General features: G+C 42.2%; 2 protein-coding genes and 1 pseudogene across 2 annotated transcripts; 2 read left to right on the forward strand and 1 right to left on the reverse strand.

The window, feature by feature from the left end:
• Positions 1 to 814: 814 nt before the first annotated feature.
• Positions 815 to 2183, reverse strand: LOC147302377 (uncharacterized; annotated as a pseudogene).
• Positions 2184 to 9435: 7252 nt separating this feature from the next.
• On the forward strand, positions 9436 to 12366 carry LOC147302378 (paraneoplastic antigen Ma3 homolog). Its single transcript, XM_086283579.1, has 2 exons — positions 9436 to 9740; positions 10158 to 12366. Exon 2 carries the CDS (start codon positions 10729 to 10731, stop codon positions 12364 to 12366), a length of 1638 nt encoding a protein of 545 aa, XP_086139705.1. The 5' UTR covers positions 9436 to 9740; positions 10158 to 10728.
• A 3365-nt stretch (positions 12367 to 15731) lies between these two features.
• Positions 15732 to 18206, forward strand: LOC147302379 (uncharacterized). Its single transcript, XM_086284076.1, has 2 exons — positions 15732 to 17293; positions 17711 to 18206. The coding sequence occupies exon 1, from the start codon at positions 15798 to 15800 to the stop codon at positions 16971 to 16973; it is 1176 nt and encodes a 391-aa protein (XP_086140202.1). The 5' UTR covers positions 15732 to 15797; the 3' UTR covers positions 16974 to 17293; positions 17711 to 18206.
• The last annotated feature ends 1271 nt before the right edge of the window (positions 18207 to 19477 follow it).

The raw sequence follows: 19477 nt of genomic DNA on the forward strand, positions 1-19477 counted from the left end.
AGAAACATGTTCAGCATTGAGATTCCTTCAGCTATTCAAGTGCAGATTTAATGGTGCGTACACATACACACTTGAATACAGAATGAAGGGTAGAAGCCAAAGTCTATTTGCAGAGGTGTGGAAGACTTGAGAGACAAGCTCATTATGCAGTTCGGGACATACTGTATCATTGATTAACATTCATCATGCTCAATCTACCTCAAACTCCTCATCGCCCAGCCTGTGCTGCAAATGCAAAGCAACCCCCAGCCCACCACCCCCAATCCACTGCCACAGCTATGTTTATAGACAGAGGTTAATGGGAGCGGAGCACTATGTCACTGTATTGCCATGTATTGAGAAGACCTACAGCTGGAAAGTTCAGGACAAGCGATGTTTACCTAGTGATACCTTAACAACATGTCACAATGATTTGCTGCTGTTCAGGTCAGGTAGTAGAGAACTGAAGCTGAAGTGTATTGCTCCCTAGGGTAAGGAATGAGCAAATAAGCATACGGTAGGAGTCTAATGTTGTTGTAAGGAATATTAATTAAAACATATATCATACCAATGTGCTGTTTACAGTGTTTACTGCATTCTGGTGACTTTGTCTCTGAGAAGACACAGCACCTACAGGGGAAAGGCACAAATTCTTTACATCAGACCATTTACAGGAAGTTGCAGGCTTATTTTCATTTGACAAAGTACAGTCATCCAGCCTAAGTTTTTGGTTATTCCTAAGCTAACAGCAGTTACTCATTACAAGTAGCAGTAAGTGCATCATTCCCCACCTGTCTCCTGATCCCCAGACACACACATTCCCCTTTCATCCAACCTAAAAGCTCAGGTCCTCTACCAAAGGCCTAAGAGCTTGCGGGTCCTGCACGGTGCCTTTGCTGTTCCTACGACTGCGCTCTTCTGGACAGAGACCTCAGATGTTGTTCCTGGGATCTGCTGGAGCCACTCGCCCAGCTTGAGAGTCACTGCACCGAGTGCTCCATTTACGACTGGGACCACCGTTACCTTCACCCTCCACATCTTCTGCAGCTCTTCTCTGAGCCTTGGTACTTCTCCAGCTTCTTTCTTTCTGATGTTGCTGTCATTCGGTATTGCTACGTCTATCACTACGGCCATCTTCCTCTTATCCACCACTACTATGTCTGGTTGGTTAGCCATCACCAATTTGTCCGTTTGTACCTGGAAGTCCCACAGGATAGCTCGGTCATTTTCGACCACCCTAGGGGGCGGGCCCCATTTTGAACTCGGGACTTCCAGGCCGTACTCTGCACAGATGTTTCTTTATACTATGCAGCCACTTGGTTATGGCATTCCATGTATGCCTTGCCTGCTAGCATCTTGCACCCTGCTGTTATGTGCTGGATTGTCTCAGGGGCATCTTTACACAGCCAGAACCTGGGGTCTTGCCTGGTGTGGTAGACGCCAGCCTCTCTTGTACTTAGAGCTTGTTCCTGTTCTGCCATGATAAGTGCCTCTGTGCTGTCTTTCAGTCCAACTTTGTAAAGCCACTGGTATGATCTCTGTATGTCAGCCACTTCCTCTATCTGCTGGTGGTACATACCATGCAGAGGTTTGTCCTTCCATGATGGTTCCTCGTCTTGCTTCTTTTTCTTGGGTTTCTGCTGCCTGAGGTATGCTGTTGGTTGTGGTCATCTTCCTGATGTACTCGTGGATATTCGTTGTCTAATCCTGGACTGTGGTACTGACACTCACTGACACTCCCCTAGTCCCCTTACCCTTAGCTCAGGGTGCTGGACTTGGGGTAAAACTCTTCATGCATGGTCAGGAGCCTCCGCGTCTTGATGTTGGTTTTCCTTCTATCTCCTCCTTTGGCCAGCTTATTATCCTTGTAGGGTACCTGATTGTAGGTGGAGGTGTTGATAGCATGGATCTTGTTTTTACCATTCAGCTGACTCAGCAGGACTGGCCTGACCCTCTGCAGGTATTTGATGGTTGTGGCTTTTCTAGCAGCCTCTTCCTGGTTCCCATTTTGTCCCCTGTGGGATTCCCAGGTACTTGTAGCTGTCCTTTATGTCTAGAATGTTGTTGTTCCATTAGCCCACTTCTCAACAGTGTGTCCATGTTCTTCCACACCTGACGTGGACCTTGTTAATCCGGGTGACTACCGAGCCGGTATGACTTCCGTTTTCTCTCTCACTCATATCTGAGGTAGGCTTGGTTAGCATGGGGGGTCTAGCCTAGGGACCCTTATTGGATACAGATGCCCTGGTTGGGAGTTGAACCCAAGACTCCCATTCCAATCAGTGCACTCAGTGCAGTGACCCCCAAGCTAGGAAAGTGATCGCTGTATAGAAGAGTGCAGTCCTAGAAACCCTGCAGGGGCGAGAAGGGATAATATAGAGCTCTGTCTTCCCTTTGTCAAGGTGTCTGTTATGTCTACCCGTGTGTTACATTCTACGAAATCCTCTGCCTCTGGGTTTCATTTATTTATATTTGGCCTCAATAACAGCCTAATTTTGTAATCTCCCTTCTGTATTCCGCACGTGGGTCCTCATTCCTACACCCTACTTTAGTAATGTTATTAGTTTTGTAAGAACTTGTATTTTGGATCTATTTCGAGATCTTATGGCTCTTCCACATACATACATGGGGAAGCTTAGAGAGGTGCACAGAAAAAACTTGGATATAAAACAAAGCAGGAAGCCACTGATAATTATCTATACTAGGAAAAGGAGGAACTGGGGTAAAGGTAGGTTGCATAATGGCTTGCAGAGGAAGCAACCAGGACAGAAAGGCTAAGCTAGTTTAAAAAAATGCTTTATGAGACTTGCCAGTTGGATTTGATAACTGGTTCAAATATATTTATTGTCAGCTCATCACAGATGCAGAACAGAACAAAGCTGCGTATTAGGGTGGACATCATGGTGACATGGCTTACTGATTTAGACAGCTGCTGTTCAAGATGATGAAGTTGCAGTGGAGGCAGCTAAATGACACTGTTAACTCTACCAATAACTGACCCAGCAAAGAGTGAAGCTTCAGCTGAAGATCATTATGTAACATAGCTGTGGAAATTGAAGTTGAATAAAATATGTTATAGCTATATTTTTTCTCTCATTATAGCCTTTTTCTTTTTTAGTGGACAAATGCTGACTGAGCGATAACAGTATTCTGAACTCTATAAGTTAAAGTCTCAGCATGTAAAAGATTATATAAAAATATTTTTTTCTGGAGAGATTGAATGCTCAGATGAGAAATCCACAGGCACATCTACAGCATCTACACTCTGTTGCTAGATAGGTAATTCAATTTTTGCAGTGTCAAAGAAATGTTTTGGTACAAACACTACAAAAAAAATTGGAAAGAACGAGCAGATTTTTTTTAAAAGAAACAAAACAAAATATCCATCCATCCATCCATCCATTCGCTACCGCTTATCCTTTTTCAGGGTCGCGGGGGGTGCTGGTGCCAATCCCAGCTGTCATAGGGCGAGAGGCAGGGTACACCCTGGACAGGTCGCCAGTCTGTCACAGGGCTAACACACAAGGACAGACAACCATTCATACTCACATTCACTCGCACATTCACACCTAGTGGCAATTTGGATTATCCAATTAACCTATCCCCACAAACTGCATGTCTTTGGACAAACAACCTAAAACACAATAAAAAACCCAAAATCCCAATCTTTGACACGCATTCTTGTTTCTTATATTTCTTGTTTGGGTCAGTTCAGTGAAAAATAATATTAATAAAAAATATCCAGCAGTAAAAATAGTCAGTAGCAGGTTAATCTATTGGCATCAGTAAAACTTGTAGTGATTATGCTGAACCTTGTCTGCAAATGGCACGTGGGTCAAGTGCAGTAATTTAAATACTGACTTGCTGACTGAGTGTAAAATAGTTACATACTAACTGATGCAATATTCAGGGAGAGAAAAAAAGTCTGAATAGATGTGGAACACCATATTGAAAAAGGCAATGGAAAAATTTAAAAGACTTGGGTAGTTACATATTTTCCATGAGCTTTCCTGACCTTTAGGTTTGCTATTCGGTGCATGATGCGCAATTATTTTGAAAAGTTCCTCCTAAGCCTTTCTGGAAAAACTGAATGATAAGATGCCTTTTAAATGATAAATACTGTAATTTTGGGGTATTTTCTTAGGTTATGCAGTTCAAGTTGAATAGACTGAACACATGGAGCTCTGTTCGAAGTGTTGAATGCCACTACAACAGACTGCTGAGGTTGGGAAAAGGCTGTTTACTTTGATACCATCCACTGCTTCTTTTGTGCACAGTCTTCTTCAGAAACTAAAAATATTTTTGGTTATCTTTTGTATAGCTAACAAACAAGGTTTTTCAGTTATATGAAATGGTTAATTGCAACCTCATTTTGAAAAGAAAACCAATAAACATGTAGTGGTTTCACCACTGAAATTCCAAAATTATCTGGCCTATAAGTTTATAGGCCAGATAATTTTGGAATTTCACCTAAACCAGTCTAGGGAGATTTTCATTCACCACAGATGGAGGATTCCCATTGGTGCAACACCACTAGAAAATTGAATTTTTAAGTTCTTTTTTTAACATCACCGTGCAATCACAGAAAAATCATTTTAATAACTATTGAAATCAGGAGTGCCTTGGAGTCTTTTGGTTTCCAGTTTTGTTAACATCCCATTTCACAAGTTTCCCAACTTTACGAAGAGCAAAACTAAATTACTGAACTGCCCCTTTGAAGCCCCCATGACAAGTATTATTGTTTTTTTGCTCCTGTTGTTCCTTTCACACAAAGAAGTGGTTTGGGATAATAGTTTTTCTAGGCACCTAATTTACTTCTGTTTACATTCACAGTATGTGTGTGCATATCCCTAAGTGTGCATGTGAATTTCCCTCACTAACTCAACAACAGTTTTTATGTTTCTTTCCCCCCTAAAAAAAATGAGAGAATGCACTTATTTGGGAATTTTATTTTCTTACTAGAAGAGGGAGAATAAAGGTAGACCCAACTGCACTGTAGAAAAAGCTGTTGGTATTGAACTGTAAGCCAGATGAGGTACAGATTATATACAGTCATGCACACATACTGGGTATTTGGTACAGCTTTTTTTTTCTCCTCAAAGTGGTTCCAACAAAGAGCAAGGTAAGCTAGGTTAAATGGCCCCTATAGACCACCTGACTGATTTAAAGCTCCAAGGCCACCTGCTTGGCACCTCTGGGCCTGTAATTGCCATCACTACACTGACAGCTAGAAAATCGCACAAGAGAGGGATTATCTTGTGGCAAAAGGTTCTTGTGTGCAGCAGGAGCACACGGCTGATTGCATTAACGTGTCCACTGAGCCCACCCCTTTGGAGGAATGAAATAAGAAAGCTGTGGATGCTGTGTATTGTGTTTTTACAGTAGGTAGTTTCAGAGTGCTATTAATCAGCTGTGATGAAGTTGGAGGTGTACACATTGTATTCAGCTTTTAATCCACTTCTATACAGAGCCAGTAAAGGTCCAGGGCTATGTACTGCATGTAGCTGCCTTCAAATATAAATTACTGCATTTGGAAATAATGGTCAATATTTTATCTGCACTGTTGTATAAATATCTCAAAAACCCTGTAACCTGCAGAGAAAAGTCAAATGGTGATCAGTTAGTTGGTTACATATTGCTCTTTGGGTTGTTATACTATTCCGTAGCTGTTTCATGAATTTCATAGGGGACAAGAACTTTTCAGCTTTCAGATAAACCTGGTTAAGGTTAAAGTCAAACAGCATCAATATAAATCAGAAAGTTTACTTGTCACCCCTTTCCAAAACTAGTCCAACATTATGTAACCTTGACCCAGATAAAGTTAAACATAAAGTTAAAACTGACAGCTGAGAAAAGTATATCAGGCTAACAGCATCTCATACAGAACACAGTGTGAGAACAATACATTAAGGCCCAGGTGGATTTTAACCTCTTCATGTGCTTGTATGCACAATCCCATGGACAGTTTCAAAGTCAGCTTTCAGTGTGAAAACCAAGGCTTAGAAAATGTGAGAACCAACCTTCAAAGAAAACTGTTATTAGCCCTATGAAGGTCTTTCTACAAGCAAGTCTTGAAACTTGGCAATCATTTTAAAATCATTAGACATATGTTGAAAAAAAATTAGCTTTCTAACTTAATTTATTTGACTTTTGGACATAAAACTTTGTTAAAATTTTTAATCTTTTAGGTTCCGAGTCAGGATTCTTTGTTGCATGTCTGTCCTTGAGAATGCCTCTGGCTACACTGATGCCAGGTGTTTTTCCTATGTGGATACATTAGTTTGGTTTCTCTTTCTGGCAGGTATGAGGTTCTGATGGGGTTGAGGTCAGTTTAACCAACAAGAGTCTAAAAAGCAGAATGACTGAAGGGTACTGAGATTTAAAACAAACAGACAGATCAGCAGCGTAATTAAACCTTCCTTACTGAATTTATATGCAAGCTTCATTTCTGTGAAAGAATAAAGAAATTATTACACCATAAGGGCGACCGTGGCTCAGGGGGTTGGGAAGCGCATCTGTAACCAGAAGGTCGCCGGTTCGATCCCCGGACTCTCTGTCCTGGTCGTTGTGTCCTTGGGCAAGACACTTTACCCTCCCGCCTACTGGTGTTGGCCAGAGGGGCCGATGGCGCGATATGGCAGCCTCGCTTCTGTCAGCCTGCCCCAGGGCAGCTGTGGCTACAACTGTAGCTTGCCTCCACCACTGTGTGAAAGTGAGTGTGATTGAATAGTGGCATTGTAAAGCGCTGTGGGTGCCTTGAAAAGCGCTATATAAATCCAATCCATTATTGTTATTATTATAAGGTCTTGAGTCATTCTCAAGTAAAATCAATTAAACTACTTATTTTGTAATATCCTCACGTTACCCTTTGCCCTGGGCCGTGGGTAAACTGCTACAGCTCTTGCGTTCTTCCAAAGGGGATGTATGAAATCTTGAATTAAAAGATACCCGTTGAAGTGTAACAGTGCAGCAAACTAACTGAATGTAGTAACCCAAAGGAAAGTTTTACAACCTGTATAAATTGGGTTTTCTTTCTTAAGTCTCTGGTGACAGACTATCCTAACCACCCTTGGAGGAGTAGTAGAACTGTACAGGCACTACTGGCAATATTATGTGTGGAGCAACTTCTCCCATTACTGAATTTTGCTTCTGGGCGATACTACTGAATTTGCATTTTTGTGCTTGAATTTTGGAGCACATCCAAACAGCAACGAGCTTGCTGCTGCTGAATGGAAGCTGAAAAAAAAATCCTTAGAGGGCTGGTGTTCTTTCCCCACTGTTTAAAACTCAAACATTTTATCTGCAACTCTTAGCTCTGCGCCAATAGTTATCGCTAAAAAGAGTACATATGGCTACGACATGTATTATTGTTTTGGATTATTATACATATGGGTTAGAAAAACATAAAGATAAAAGTTTTTTAAAAAACTAATAAAAAGCAATACCCCACAGTGATACATTCTTTACATTTTAAGGAAATTCATATAATTTCTTTGAAAAATGAAACTTTTTCCCTGCAGGTCCTTTCGGGTAAAAAGAGCGTCGGCCCTTATAACTTTAATTTTACTCTTTAATAAAATTTTGCTTTGTTCACTGACTACATGCAATGATTTAATATTTTAGGAATATAATCCTGCACTGGTTTTAATTATATGTTTTCTAACCTTAAAGTTAATTAAAACTTGGAAAAAATAGATTTTTGAAAGGCGTAATGAGACTCCCTGCTCGGCAGCTCCATCTATTTCTGTACTTTGGACTGAGATATAGAGTTAAATAAACTGAACATAAGTAACTGATACAAGTGTACAACTGTATGCAAAAGTATATGCTTTTCTTTTGAAGAAGAAATGATAAAAAGATACATTGCCTACAAGCTGGAATGCATTAGCAATCTAGAAATTGTATTTTCTATTAATTTGACCTTTAAACTCTGTTTATACTCAGTCTTTGGTCTATCAGTATAAAACTAAATGTTTATAAAATGAATATTACCAGGATTCAAATATAGATCCCTTGAACATGTTTTTGATCTTCTTTAACCCCCCCCCCCCCCCCCCCCCCAAAAAAAAAAAAATATTGGCAAAAGGAAGATATTTACTTTCTCAGAAAGAATCCTAAACTGCTCTTCTCACTCTCAAAAACAACATGTCCAATGAGGTGGATAAAATACATTTACATGGTTATGTGTAATAGACTTGAAAGGATGGGGAAAGTGGTCCTATTTTTCTACCATCATCAGGAATGGGTCTTCGGTCAAGGACAAGAAAGGTACATTTCTGTACCCTTCTACTTCTTTGAAAAGAGAAATTTCCTTTCTCTTGTAAGATTCCTTCAACGTTAATAGCACTGAGAGATGCCTACCGCTTATCATTTTGTGCTACTGTTAAGTTACACAAGTCAGCCATGCATAGGCTTTCTGTTTGCTTCCTTTATTCATTATTACTATAATCAGTTAGGCAAGTGTCACTTTGGAGACTATCTCCCATCAGTATCTCCAATTTGCCCAAGGCTGCCTCATTGTCTACTTTAGCCTTGAAGCATGAATACTGTGTTCACCTCAAGGAGTGACAAGATCACTTCATCTTACACAACACACAACACTTGATGTGACACAAATGTGTCGGATCCCCATACTCCGCTCTTTATAACGCAAGTTGTGACTGGGGATAGCTTAGCCACCTAAAAGAGACTTAATTAATATTAGCTTAATTAATGCCAGAGGCTGAATGCATAATTCAATATGGTAGCCACTGTGGAAGTAGCGGAAAGGGAATCAAGTGTCATGGCTTGATGACACTCTTGAGCAGAAAGTTCTTGTTGCTCAACCTTCAACTCTGCTATTTAGACAGTAGTGAAAAATAAAGCATTAAGAGTACATTTCTAACATTACTGACTAGATTTGGACTTCAGGCTTTCTGAAATGTGTTGCAGTTTGATGGCAGTTGCATTACTTGGACAGAAAATAATAAACTAACCCAACTGTAATTATACTTGCCAAAGGTGTTTTTTTCTTCTGTTTTTATTTCAGGCAAGAAATGTGAGAAGGTTGCATTTATAGAACTGATCCATACATTCACGATAGATTGCCACTAAGTGCAATACCGGCCCATTGATAGCAGATGGGACTGGAAAAATGCAGCTGTGTAGTAGTCAGTCAGTCAATATGATGCTTTATTTAATGCGAAGTGTAGGAAAATAATAAAGAATATGAAGGCACTGTGTGATTCCTTTTTTTGTTTGTTTGTTTGTTTCATTTTTAGTACTTCATATTTTAGCTTTGGTGGTATTTTTAGAAATCTTATTGAACTGGGAACAGAAGATCTCACTAGTATGAATCACACATAATTTTGGAAGTGGTGGCTGTGTTTGCACTTCTAACAATTCTACAACCCTCAGTCATACTAAGTAAGTAATGAGGAAACAGGAAATATCTATACCAATTTCAGCATGGTGTAACCCAGTAGAGAAAACTACCTTTTGTTATTTTTTTCTTGTTTTCGTTTTGATTGTATAAATGTATTTTCATTATTTTATTTTGAAAAGAAACATTTATTTTGAAAAAAGGAAGTGTGATCCTCTAGCAAACTTTATTTTCTGTTGCTGGATCACAAGGGATAAATGCCTTTTTCATTGGTTGAAGGTGGTTTTAGCCCCGTCTTCCGAAACACCAGACCATCATTTCACATGAGCTAGATCTTTTCGCACGTGGAAATAGATGAGACAGGTCACGGATAGCTCGTGCGGAATTTTCTAACATTTTGGTGAGTTTAGCCCATGGGTTTGGAAAGTTAATAATGTGTTAGTCTGTTGCTAAAAGTTGTTTCTTCTGTTCATACCGATTCGCGAGTGGTAATTTGCTGTTTAAAAACGGTTGAAATGCTGTTGTGGTAGGATTTGTTTAGCATACTCGAAGGATGATTGGAAAAATGTATTATCTTGCTGGTTATACCTATTAATCATAATTTCATGGTTAAAAAGAGAACAAGAAATTCATTTGTTGTTTACATGGTTAAAATAATTTCATGTATAACGAGAGATATATTCAAAGCATGCATGTAATGTATTACTGTGGTAATGTGAAAGAAATGTGAAAAGAGATAAAGAACTAAAGCTATAGCTGTGATACAAGAGAAGAAACGGAGCTGGCTGTGTACAATAATGTTAATATTGTTGTGCAGGCTAGGTTTTTTTCCCTTGTCCGTGTGGAAGGAACTAAGATTTTGGATTCCAATGGATTCTCTCCGGATGGAGATGGCGAGCCTGAGCCCAGACTGAACTTTGCAGAGGAACTTACTCTTCTTCCTCGATGGAGACTTCCAAGTGGTAACACACAAACCACAAACGAAAGAGAACAAGAACTAGACTAAGAATTTTTGACTTGACAAATGACCAAAGACAAAAAGACAATTGAATATTGAGCTCAAACGACTATTTTTGGGGTTATTTTTGTTTTGCCGGCTTCTTCTTCTTATTGTTATGGTTATTATCACTACTACTGTCAATGTGGAATTTGTGTCTTGTTTATTTCATTTTTGTGCAAAATAATAACTGTTGCTGCTCAAATTCCTGTCTCCAGCCATTTCATTCTGCATTCGCCTCGCTTTCTATTGTAGCCCTGCCGAACCTAGCAACTGGTCCGTAGTTTGGCTGTCCTAAACTATTTAAAATGAGTCAGTGGTTACAGTAAGTCTTGGCGAGCCAGCCAGGAGGCTTTTTCTCATGTGATTACAAGTATATAACGCACCCCAAATGGACCGTCTTGTTGAACGTGAATCTGTTAAAGTCCCAAATTCGGTGATCGTGAGCGAAATAGCTGGAGATGAGCAAATTGATGAGGTGACTGAATTCCTAAAACAGTATGGGTCAATCTCAAGAGTCTTAAAGGTAGATGATGGTAAATCTGAGTTTATCTCGAGTGTTGTTGTTGAGTACAATTCAGGTACTGCTGTTGATGCTCTTGAGCCGTTACCTTACAACCACATATCCGATAGCGGGGTTAAGTATAGAATACAGTCTCTTGCAAGCGTATACACGCGATGTGTGGGGAATGATACAACCAAGTCATATCTCACTGAGTTAAAAAACCTAGCCAAAATGAGCGGCCGAGGGTTTGCAGATGTTCTGAAAGACATGATGTCACAGATAGCTGAATCAATCAAAGAGCCTGAACATGATCAATCAGAGCAAATTGACTTACCTGAATCTCCCTTGGCTGAGTTTCAGCCTTCAGCTGTTGAACCCAGTGTTGATGGTGCACAGCAATCGAACCAGTCAAATCACACTGCAAGAAACCCAGCTCATAGTGTACCCACCATACCTGCACCTGATTTAAACCCTCCTGAGGTGCAGCGTGTAGTAGTTGAGCACATTGTGAGAAGAGATGATCATTCAGTGCAACATTTTTCACAAAAACTCAGAGCTTTTTCTGGCAAGGACCCCCGGCCAACCTATGAGCCAGATTATGATACTTGGCGTTCCAGTGCTGAACTAATCTTGAGTGACACTTCCATGTCGCAACTGCAACAATCGCGAAAGATTCTTGAGTCTCTCTTACCCCCGGCAGCTGACGTAGTTAAGCACTTGAACCCAGACAGCTCACCTGCAGACTACCTTCAAATGTTGGATTCTGCCTATGGGACAGTTCAAGATGGTGGAGAGCTTTACGCCAAATTTCTTGACACCTTCCAAAATCCAGGTGAGAAACCGTCGTCATACGTACAACGCCTTCAGGTAGCTTTAACTCACACTGTAAAACGGGGTGGTGCTTTAAGCAATGATGTTGACAGACTCCTTGTCACGCAGTTCTGTCGTGGTTGCTGGGATGATTCCCTTTTAAACGCACTTCAACTAAAACAAAAACGGATAAACCCCCCATCTTTTCCTGAGTTGCTTCTCTTATTACGCACAGAAGAAGACCAAAATGCTACCAAAACAATGCGAATGAAGCAACATTTGAACATCACGAAACAAAAAGCGACATACCACCTCCAAACAGTCAAAGGCTGCTTAGACGAAAATGAAGACACAACCACCTTAAGCTCAATTAAAGAACTCTCAAAGCAAGTTCCAGAGCTCCAGGCCCAACTGGTGCAGCTGACCGCGAAATCAAAAGCGCAGAATTCCAGATATGCCTCCCATACCAAGTCTAAAGAAAACCGAAAGCCAGACAAAGTGAGCAAGGAGCCCTCAGAACGAACAGTTAAAACTCAAAGTATCCCACCCAAACCGTGGTACTGTTTCCAATGTGGAGAAGATGGCCACATCAAGCCAAACTGCGAAAATGAACCAAACCCACCCCTAGTTGCTGAAAAGCGCAAACTGTTTAAAGAGAAACAGAGGAAATGGGAGGTTGAGAACCCTCCAGCCACTAAGGAACAGTTAAACTGAAAACAGTCTCTATTGCGGGGCAAATGGAGACTGCAGCCAGGCGATCATGTCCCACTAAGTACATGCAACATGCTAACTGTAAGCAATCTGTCACTAAGCCACAGAAGTATAGTCTGCCAAAAGGGTTGGTTGGCTCTAAATGCACAGCAGTAGTTAGCATTTCTGGCGTTAATGTAAATTGTCTCCTGGACTCAGGGTCACAAGTGACCACAGTCGCTGAGTCGTTCTACAAACAGAACTTTCCAGATCAAAATCTTAACCCACTCTATGATCTTTTGGAAGTGGAGGGTGCTGCAGGTCAGCCCGTCCCCTATTTGGGTTATATAGAGACATGCATTACTTTTCCAAAAGACTTCTTAGATGCAGAGATGGACATACCAACCTTAGCTCTTGTTGTTCCAGACACTCATCCAAACAGTCAGACCCCAGTGTTAGTGGGAACAAACACGCTTGATGTCCTTTATGAAAAATTTTTGGACCTTAAGACTTCTGACTACTTACCTAGTCCTTGCGGGTTTAGAGCCCTGTTGAAAACTCTAGAACTAAGACATACACAGAACAAAGATGGGAGCATTGGGTTAGTTACCCTGTCAGGCAAGGCTACAGTTGTAGTTCCAGCAGGCCAAACAGTAGTTTTAGAGGGATCTGCTAACGTTCATTGTACTGCAGCAGACACGTGTGCCATAGTTGAACACCCCTCTCAGTCTTCCTTGCCTGGTGGCCTTTGTGTTAAAACTTGCTTGATAACACTTCCTTCCCGAGCTCCACACAAAGTGCCTGTTATGATTACAAATGAAACAGAACAAGATGTTACTATCCCGTCTACTTGTGTCATTGCAGAGCTGGGAGCTTTCCATTGTATCATGTCCCAGCATAATGTCACCAGTGTTAATGAGTCAGCCACAAGTAAGACACCGCTGAATTTCAATTTTGGTGACTCTCCGATTCCACATGAATGGAAAGAGAGGATAACCAAGCAACTCAGTGACATTCCGGAAGTATTCGCTTTTCATGATCTTGACTTTGGGTGTACGAACAAGGTGAAACATTCCATCAAGCTTAATGATCCGACTCCCTTCAAGCACCGTGCACGCCCTATACACCCTCAAGATCTTGAGGCTGTCCGGAAACACCTGCAGGAGCTGCTTGCTGCAGGTGTGATAAGAGAGTCTCAATCACCTTTCTCGTCTCCCATTGTTGTGGTGAGAAAGCGGAACAATGATGTGCGTCTATGTATAGACTTTCGCAAGCTGAACTTGCAAACAATAAAAGACTCTTACGCACTTCCAAATCTGGAAGAGACATTCTCTGCCCTTTCAGGATCCAGGTGGTTCACGGTCCTCGATCTGAAATCTGGGTATTACCAGATAGAAGTTGAGGAGGCAGACAAAGAAAAGACCGCGTTTGTGACACCGCTTGGGTTCTGGGAGTTTAACCGCATGCCGCAGGGCATAACCAACGCCCCAAGCACCTTCCAGCGGCTGATGGAGCGCTGTGTTGGTGATATGAACTTACATGAAGTGCTCGTCTTTTTAGATGATCTCATCATCTTCTCAGATAGTTTGGAAGAACACAAACGCCGACTTATGCGGGTACTCCATCGCCTTAAAGAGTATGGCCTGAAGTTATCGCTGGAAAAATGTAAATTTTTCCAAACCACAGTTCGGTATCTTGGGCATGTAATCTCTGAAAGCGGAGTTGAGACGGATCCCGAAAAGATTCAGGCCCTAAAGACCTGGCCACAGCCCAAGAATCTCAAAGAACTAAGATCTTTCCTGGGGTTCTCGGGGTACTACAGACGTTTTGTAAAAGGGTACTCGTCCATAGTACGCCCACTCAATGACCTCACTCGTGGTTACCCACCACTACGTAAGAAATCAAAGTCCAAAGAACCCAACCAGACCTACTTTGATCCCAAACTGCCATTTGAGGACCGATGGACCGCAGAGTGTCAAAAAGCTTTTGACTCCATCATTGAAAAGCTAACGTCAGCCCCCGTCTTAGGCTTTGCAGACTCGAAGCTGCCTTATGTGCTCCATACCGATGCCAGTACTACTGGCTTAGGTGCAGCACTCTACCAGGAGCAGGAGGGTCAGCTCAGAGCCATAGCTTTTGCCAGTCGTGGGTTATCAAGAAGTGAAGCACGATATCCAGCCCACAAGTTGGAATTTTTAGCACTCAAATGGGCAGTGACTGAAAAGTTTCACGATTATTTGTATGGTGGTCAGTTCACTGTGGTTACAGATAGTAACCCACTCACATACATATTGACCTCTGCTAAGTTAGATGCCACTGGCTATAGGTGGCTTGCCGCTTTATCTAACTACAACTTTAAGTTACAGTATAGAGCGGGCAAGCACAACCTAGACGCAGATGGGTTGTCTAGACGTCCTCATGGAGAACTCGTAAATGATGTCCAGTCCAGGAAAGAGCAGGAGCGTGTAAGCCAATTTGTAGAGCGTCACCTAGCTGACACTGACACCACTGACACCATAAAGCTTGTAGATAGTGATGTTGTCCAAGCAATCTGTCAAAATCACCTTGTAAAAGTCAGTGATGATTGTCAGGATAGTGGTGTTACACTTGTAGAATCGCTTACCCTCTCAGCTGACGCGATTCCAGACATCTATGTTTCAGAAGAACATCATGGCTTACCAACCATCCCTGCCTTGTCCCAATCAGAAATTAAGGATAAGCAGAGAGCAGACTCGACAATCAGCCAAGTTATCAAACAAATCGAACATGGTCAGACACCTCCACCGACTGTTAGAAAAGAACTCCCAGATCTCCCCCTTTTGCTTAGGGAACTCAATCGGTTGGAAATGCACAATGAGGTGTTATACAGAAAAAGACAAGATGGAGACCAGGTGACCCACCAGCTTGTTCTTCCTGAGGAGCTCAGAGCTTCAGTGCTCCAAAGTTTGCATGATGACATGGGCCACTTAGGTATCGACAGAACCCTTGATCTGGTCAGAACCCGATTCTATTGGCCACGCATGGCGACACAGGTTGAGCAGAAAGTGAAAACATGTGATCGTTGTATACGGAGAAAGAGTCCCCCTGAAAAAGCAGCTAGACTGGTCAACATAACAACAACCAGACCTTTAGAACTCGTCTGTATGGATTTTCTCAGTCTAGAACCAGACAGTAGCAACACACGGGATATCCTTGTGATAACCGATCATTTCACTAAGTTTGCCCTCGCGTTGCCCACCTCTAATCAAAAGTCACGAACGGTCGCCAGGTGCCTGTGGGACCAGTTCATTGTTCACTACGGCATACCTGAGCGCCTGCACAGCGATCAGGGTCCTGATTTCGAGGCAAAACTGATAAAAGATCTGTGTGAGATCTCTGGGATGAAGAAAATAAGAACTACCCCGTACCACCCACGTGGTAACCCTACTGAACGATTTAATAGAACACTACTTAGTATGTTAGGAACACTGGAATCCAAACAAAAGTCTCACTGGAAAGACTATGTTATGCCATTAGTACATGCGTACAATTGCACCCGTAGTGATGCAACAGGGTTTACACCCTACGAGTTGATGTTTGGCAGAAAACCCAGATTAGCTGTTGATCTTGCATATGGACTTCCTCTCAGCAAAGATCAAAAAGTGACACATTCGCAATATGCTGAAAGTCTCAAGAAACGGCTAGAGGAAAGCTATAGGTTAGCTTCTCAAACCGCACAAAAAGTGGCAGACAAGAATAAGGCCAGATTTGATCGCAAAATAACTGTTTCAGAACTTGAACCTGGGGACCGGGTTTTAGTTAGAAACGTGCGGCTGCGTGGCAAGCATAAACTTGCTGATAAATGGGAGGCAGACATCCATGTGGTAGTCAAACGTGCAGGCGACCTACCCGTTTATACTGTTAAACCCGAGTCCAAGCAAGGTCCCTCCCGAACTTTACACAGAGACCTGTTGCTTCCCTGCAGTTTCCTCCCGGTTGCCACCGCAGACACATCTGAGCCACAGCAGGTTCACCGTCCTAAAACGCGTCAAACTGTTGTCACAGAAAGCAATGAGGATGAAGAATCAATGGAACTTGACAATGAACTTTTCATTCAATGGGTTGATGATTCCCCATGTGAAGAAATAACCAGATTTACTACTGTACATGAATATCCAAAACCTTCTCATGAACCAGACATTACAAACTTACCTGATTGTGACCTTTCTGAAATTGCTAGCAACAAGGAGCTGAATATGGATAAAGATGCAAGCAAAGACGAACTTACCAATCATGTGCTTGTTGAAAACTTACCAGATGGAGATGAGATTGGAATTGACGATCCTGTGGACAATGGAACGGGAACCGTATTGGATGAATCACCTGAGAATTTGGTTAAAGAACCAGGAAACCAGCCTGTTAACTCACCTGATGAGATGGACAGTTGTGATCCCATTACAACTCAACCAGTAAGACAGTCAACAAGAATCAGACATCCACCTAAAAGACTTGATTATCCTGATTTAGGAAACCCTCTAGTTACTGTTGTGAAATCACTTTTCCAGGGTTTGAGCATAGCCTTTTCTGAGTCCCTAAACAGTACAGAGGGACAGTACTGGCTACACATGCAACGAGACATGCATGACATTTAGCTGGGGAGAGTGTAACCCAGTAGAGAAAACTACCTTTTGTTATTTTTTTCTTGTTTTCGTTTTGATTGTATAAATGTATTTTCATTATTTTATTTTGAAAAGAAACATTTATTTTGAAAAAAGGAAGTGTGATCCTCTAGCAAACTTTATTTTCTGTTGCTGGATCACAAGGGATAAATGCCTTTTTCATTGGTTGAAGGTGGTTTTAGCCCCGTCTTCCGAAACACCAGACCATCATTTCACATGAGCTAGATCTTTTCGCACGTGGAAATAGATGAGACAGGTCACGGATAGCTCGTGCGGAATTTTCTAACATTTTGGTGAGTTTAGCCCATGGGTTTGGAAAGTTAATAATGTGTTAGTCTGTTGCTAAAAGTTGTTTCTTCTGTTCATACCGATTCGCGAGTGGTAATTTGCTGTTTAAAAACGGTTGAAATGCTGTTGTGGTAGGATTTGTTTAGCATACTCGAAGGATGATTGGAAAAATGTATTATCTTGCTGGTTATACCTATTAATCATAATTTCATGGTTAAAAAGAGAACAAGAAATTCATTTGTTGTTTACATGGTTAAAATAATTTCATGTATAACGAGAGATATATTCAAAGCATGCATGTAATGTATTACTGTGGTAATGTGAAAGAAATGTGAAAAGAGATAAAGAACTAAAGCTATAGCTGTGATACAAGAGAAGAAACGGAGCTGGCTGTGTACAATAATGTTAATATTGTTGTGCAGGCTAGGTTTTTTTCCCTTGTCCGTGTGGAAGGAACTAAGATTTTGGATTCCAATGGATTCTCTCCGGATGGAGATGGCGAGCCTGAGCCCAGACTGAACTTTGCAGAGGAACTTACTCTTCTTCCTCGATGGAGACTTCCAAGTGGTAACACACAAACCACAAACGAAAGAGAACAAGAACTAGACTAAGAATTTTTGACTTGACAAATGACCAAAGACAAAAAGACAATTGAATATTGAGCTCAAACGACTATTTTTGGGGTTATTTTTGTTTTGCCGGCTTCTTCTTCTTATTGTTATGGTTATTATCACTACTACTGTCAATGTGGAATTTGTGTCTTGTTTATTTCATTTTTGTGCAAAATAATAACTGTTGCTGCTCAAATTCCTGTCTCCAGCCATTTCATTCTGCATTCGCCTCGCTTTCTATTGTAGCCCTGCCGAACCTAGCAACTGGTCCGTAGTTTGGCTGTCCTAAACTATTTAAAATGAGTCAGTGGTTACAATGGCTTATGGTAACTCAGATTGATTTGCAAAAAGGTAATACCCTGTTTTAATACACAAGAAACTACAATAAATGTTAATAGCTGTGGCTAGTGATGGTAAATTTGATTCTTTTTACTGAATCGAGTGTTAATAAGTCACTCACCAAAGTGAATCGGGTGTTTTGAGTCATTTGATTCACTGAGTCAGTTGACCAGAGAGTGCAAAAATTTTACATTTTCACTCAAACTTAATCTGTTTCCCTTTTCATGTAAATCCCACTGCTAAGATGAATGATTAAAAAAAAAAGTCTTCTCTCACCCCCATTCTCTGCGGCCTGCTGGAGCGGGGGGAATAGGAGGAGGAGTTGGCCGTCCAACTGCGGTCTGGAGTGTGGGGCCTCCCTGCTGCTGCGGAGTCGGGGCGGTCTGCCTCCCCCCACCGCAGGGAAAAAGGGTAACACCACCTGGTTCTGGGTGCAGTTCCCCGTTCCAGGGGCAAGGGTACCTAGACCCGGTTTGTAGAGTATGCTTGGGGAGTGTGATCGTGTGTACAGCGTCTCTTTATGTCTGTCTCCACGTTGGTTGAGTGTGGAGTAAGTGCATGTGAGAGCATGAGGGTGGGAATGGATGTTTGTATATGTGTGCTCCTGTATGTCTGTGTCTATATGTCAGGTTGGGTGTCAGACAACACCTCTCTGGGGACATCTCAGGCCCTCCAAGGTTTGGAGGCCTATCTCCACCCACCACCACTTCCCCTGCCAGTGGCGGACTCCCTCAGACATCGGTGCGTCGGTGGCTTTTTGTGTCCGGGGATGGGCGTCCAGGTACACACCGGCTCACTCCTTGGCGGCCGCTTATTGGGGCCTGGAGCCTGGGGCTCGCTCGGGCCACTTTGGAGGTGGGGTGCCCTCGGCCTCTCGGCCTGGGGCTTGGTCACTCAGGCACAGCTGTCTGCCGGCGGAGCTCACGGGCGCGTCACTGCAACTCCCCCTGGCTTCTGCTCCACGGCTGCTGAGTGAGCCCTCATCTGGGACTCTCCTCAGCTCTTACTGGGACAGTGGCGCGGCTGCCCCTCTGTTGGTCTTCCTTGGTCTCTTGTGTTCTGGGGACCTCTGGATGTCTGGAGTTTTGATCTCCTCCATACCTGCTTCATGCCCTGGAGGACGGGGCTGTGGCCCCCCCACACCCTCTAGCAGATCATTACATGAAGGAACCTTTTAAAAAAAACAAGCGCGTCCATGCTCACAGGTGTACACACGGGTGATCACACCCACAAACTACA

Source organism: Aulonocara sp. 'chitande type north' Nkhata Bay, linkage group LG23 (assembly GCF_057382095.1).
Source record: "Aulonocara sp. 'chitande type north' Nkhata Bay isolate Kocher_YH1m ecotype deep benthic linkage group LG23, A_spYH_male_GT1.1, whole genome shotgun sequence".
Classification (NCBI taxonomy): domain Eukaryota; kingdom Metazoa; phylum Chordata; class Actinopteri; order Cichliformes; family Cichlidae; genus Aulonocara; species Aulonocara sp. 'chitande type north' Nkhata Bay.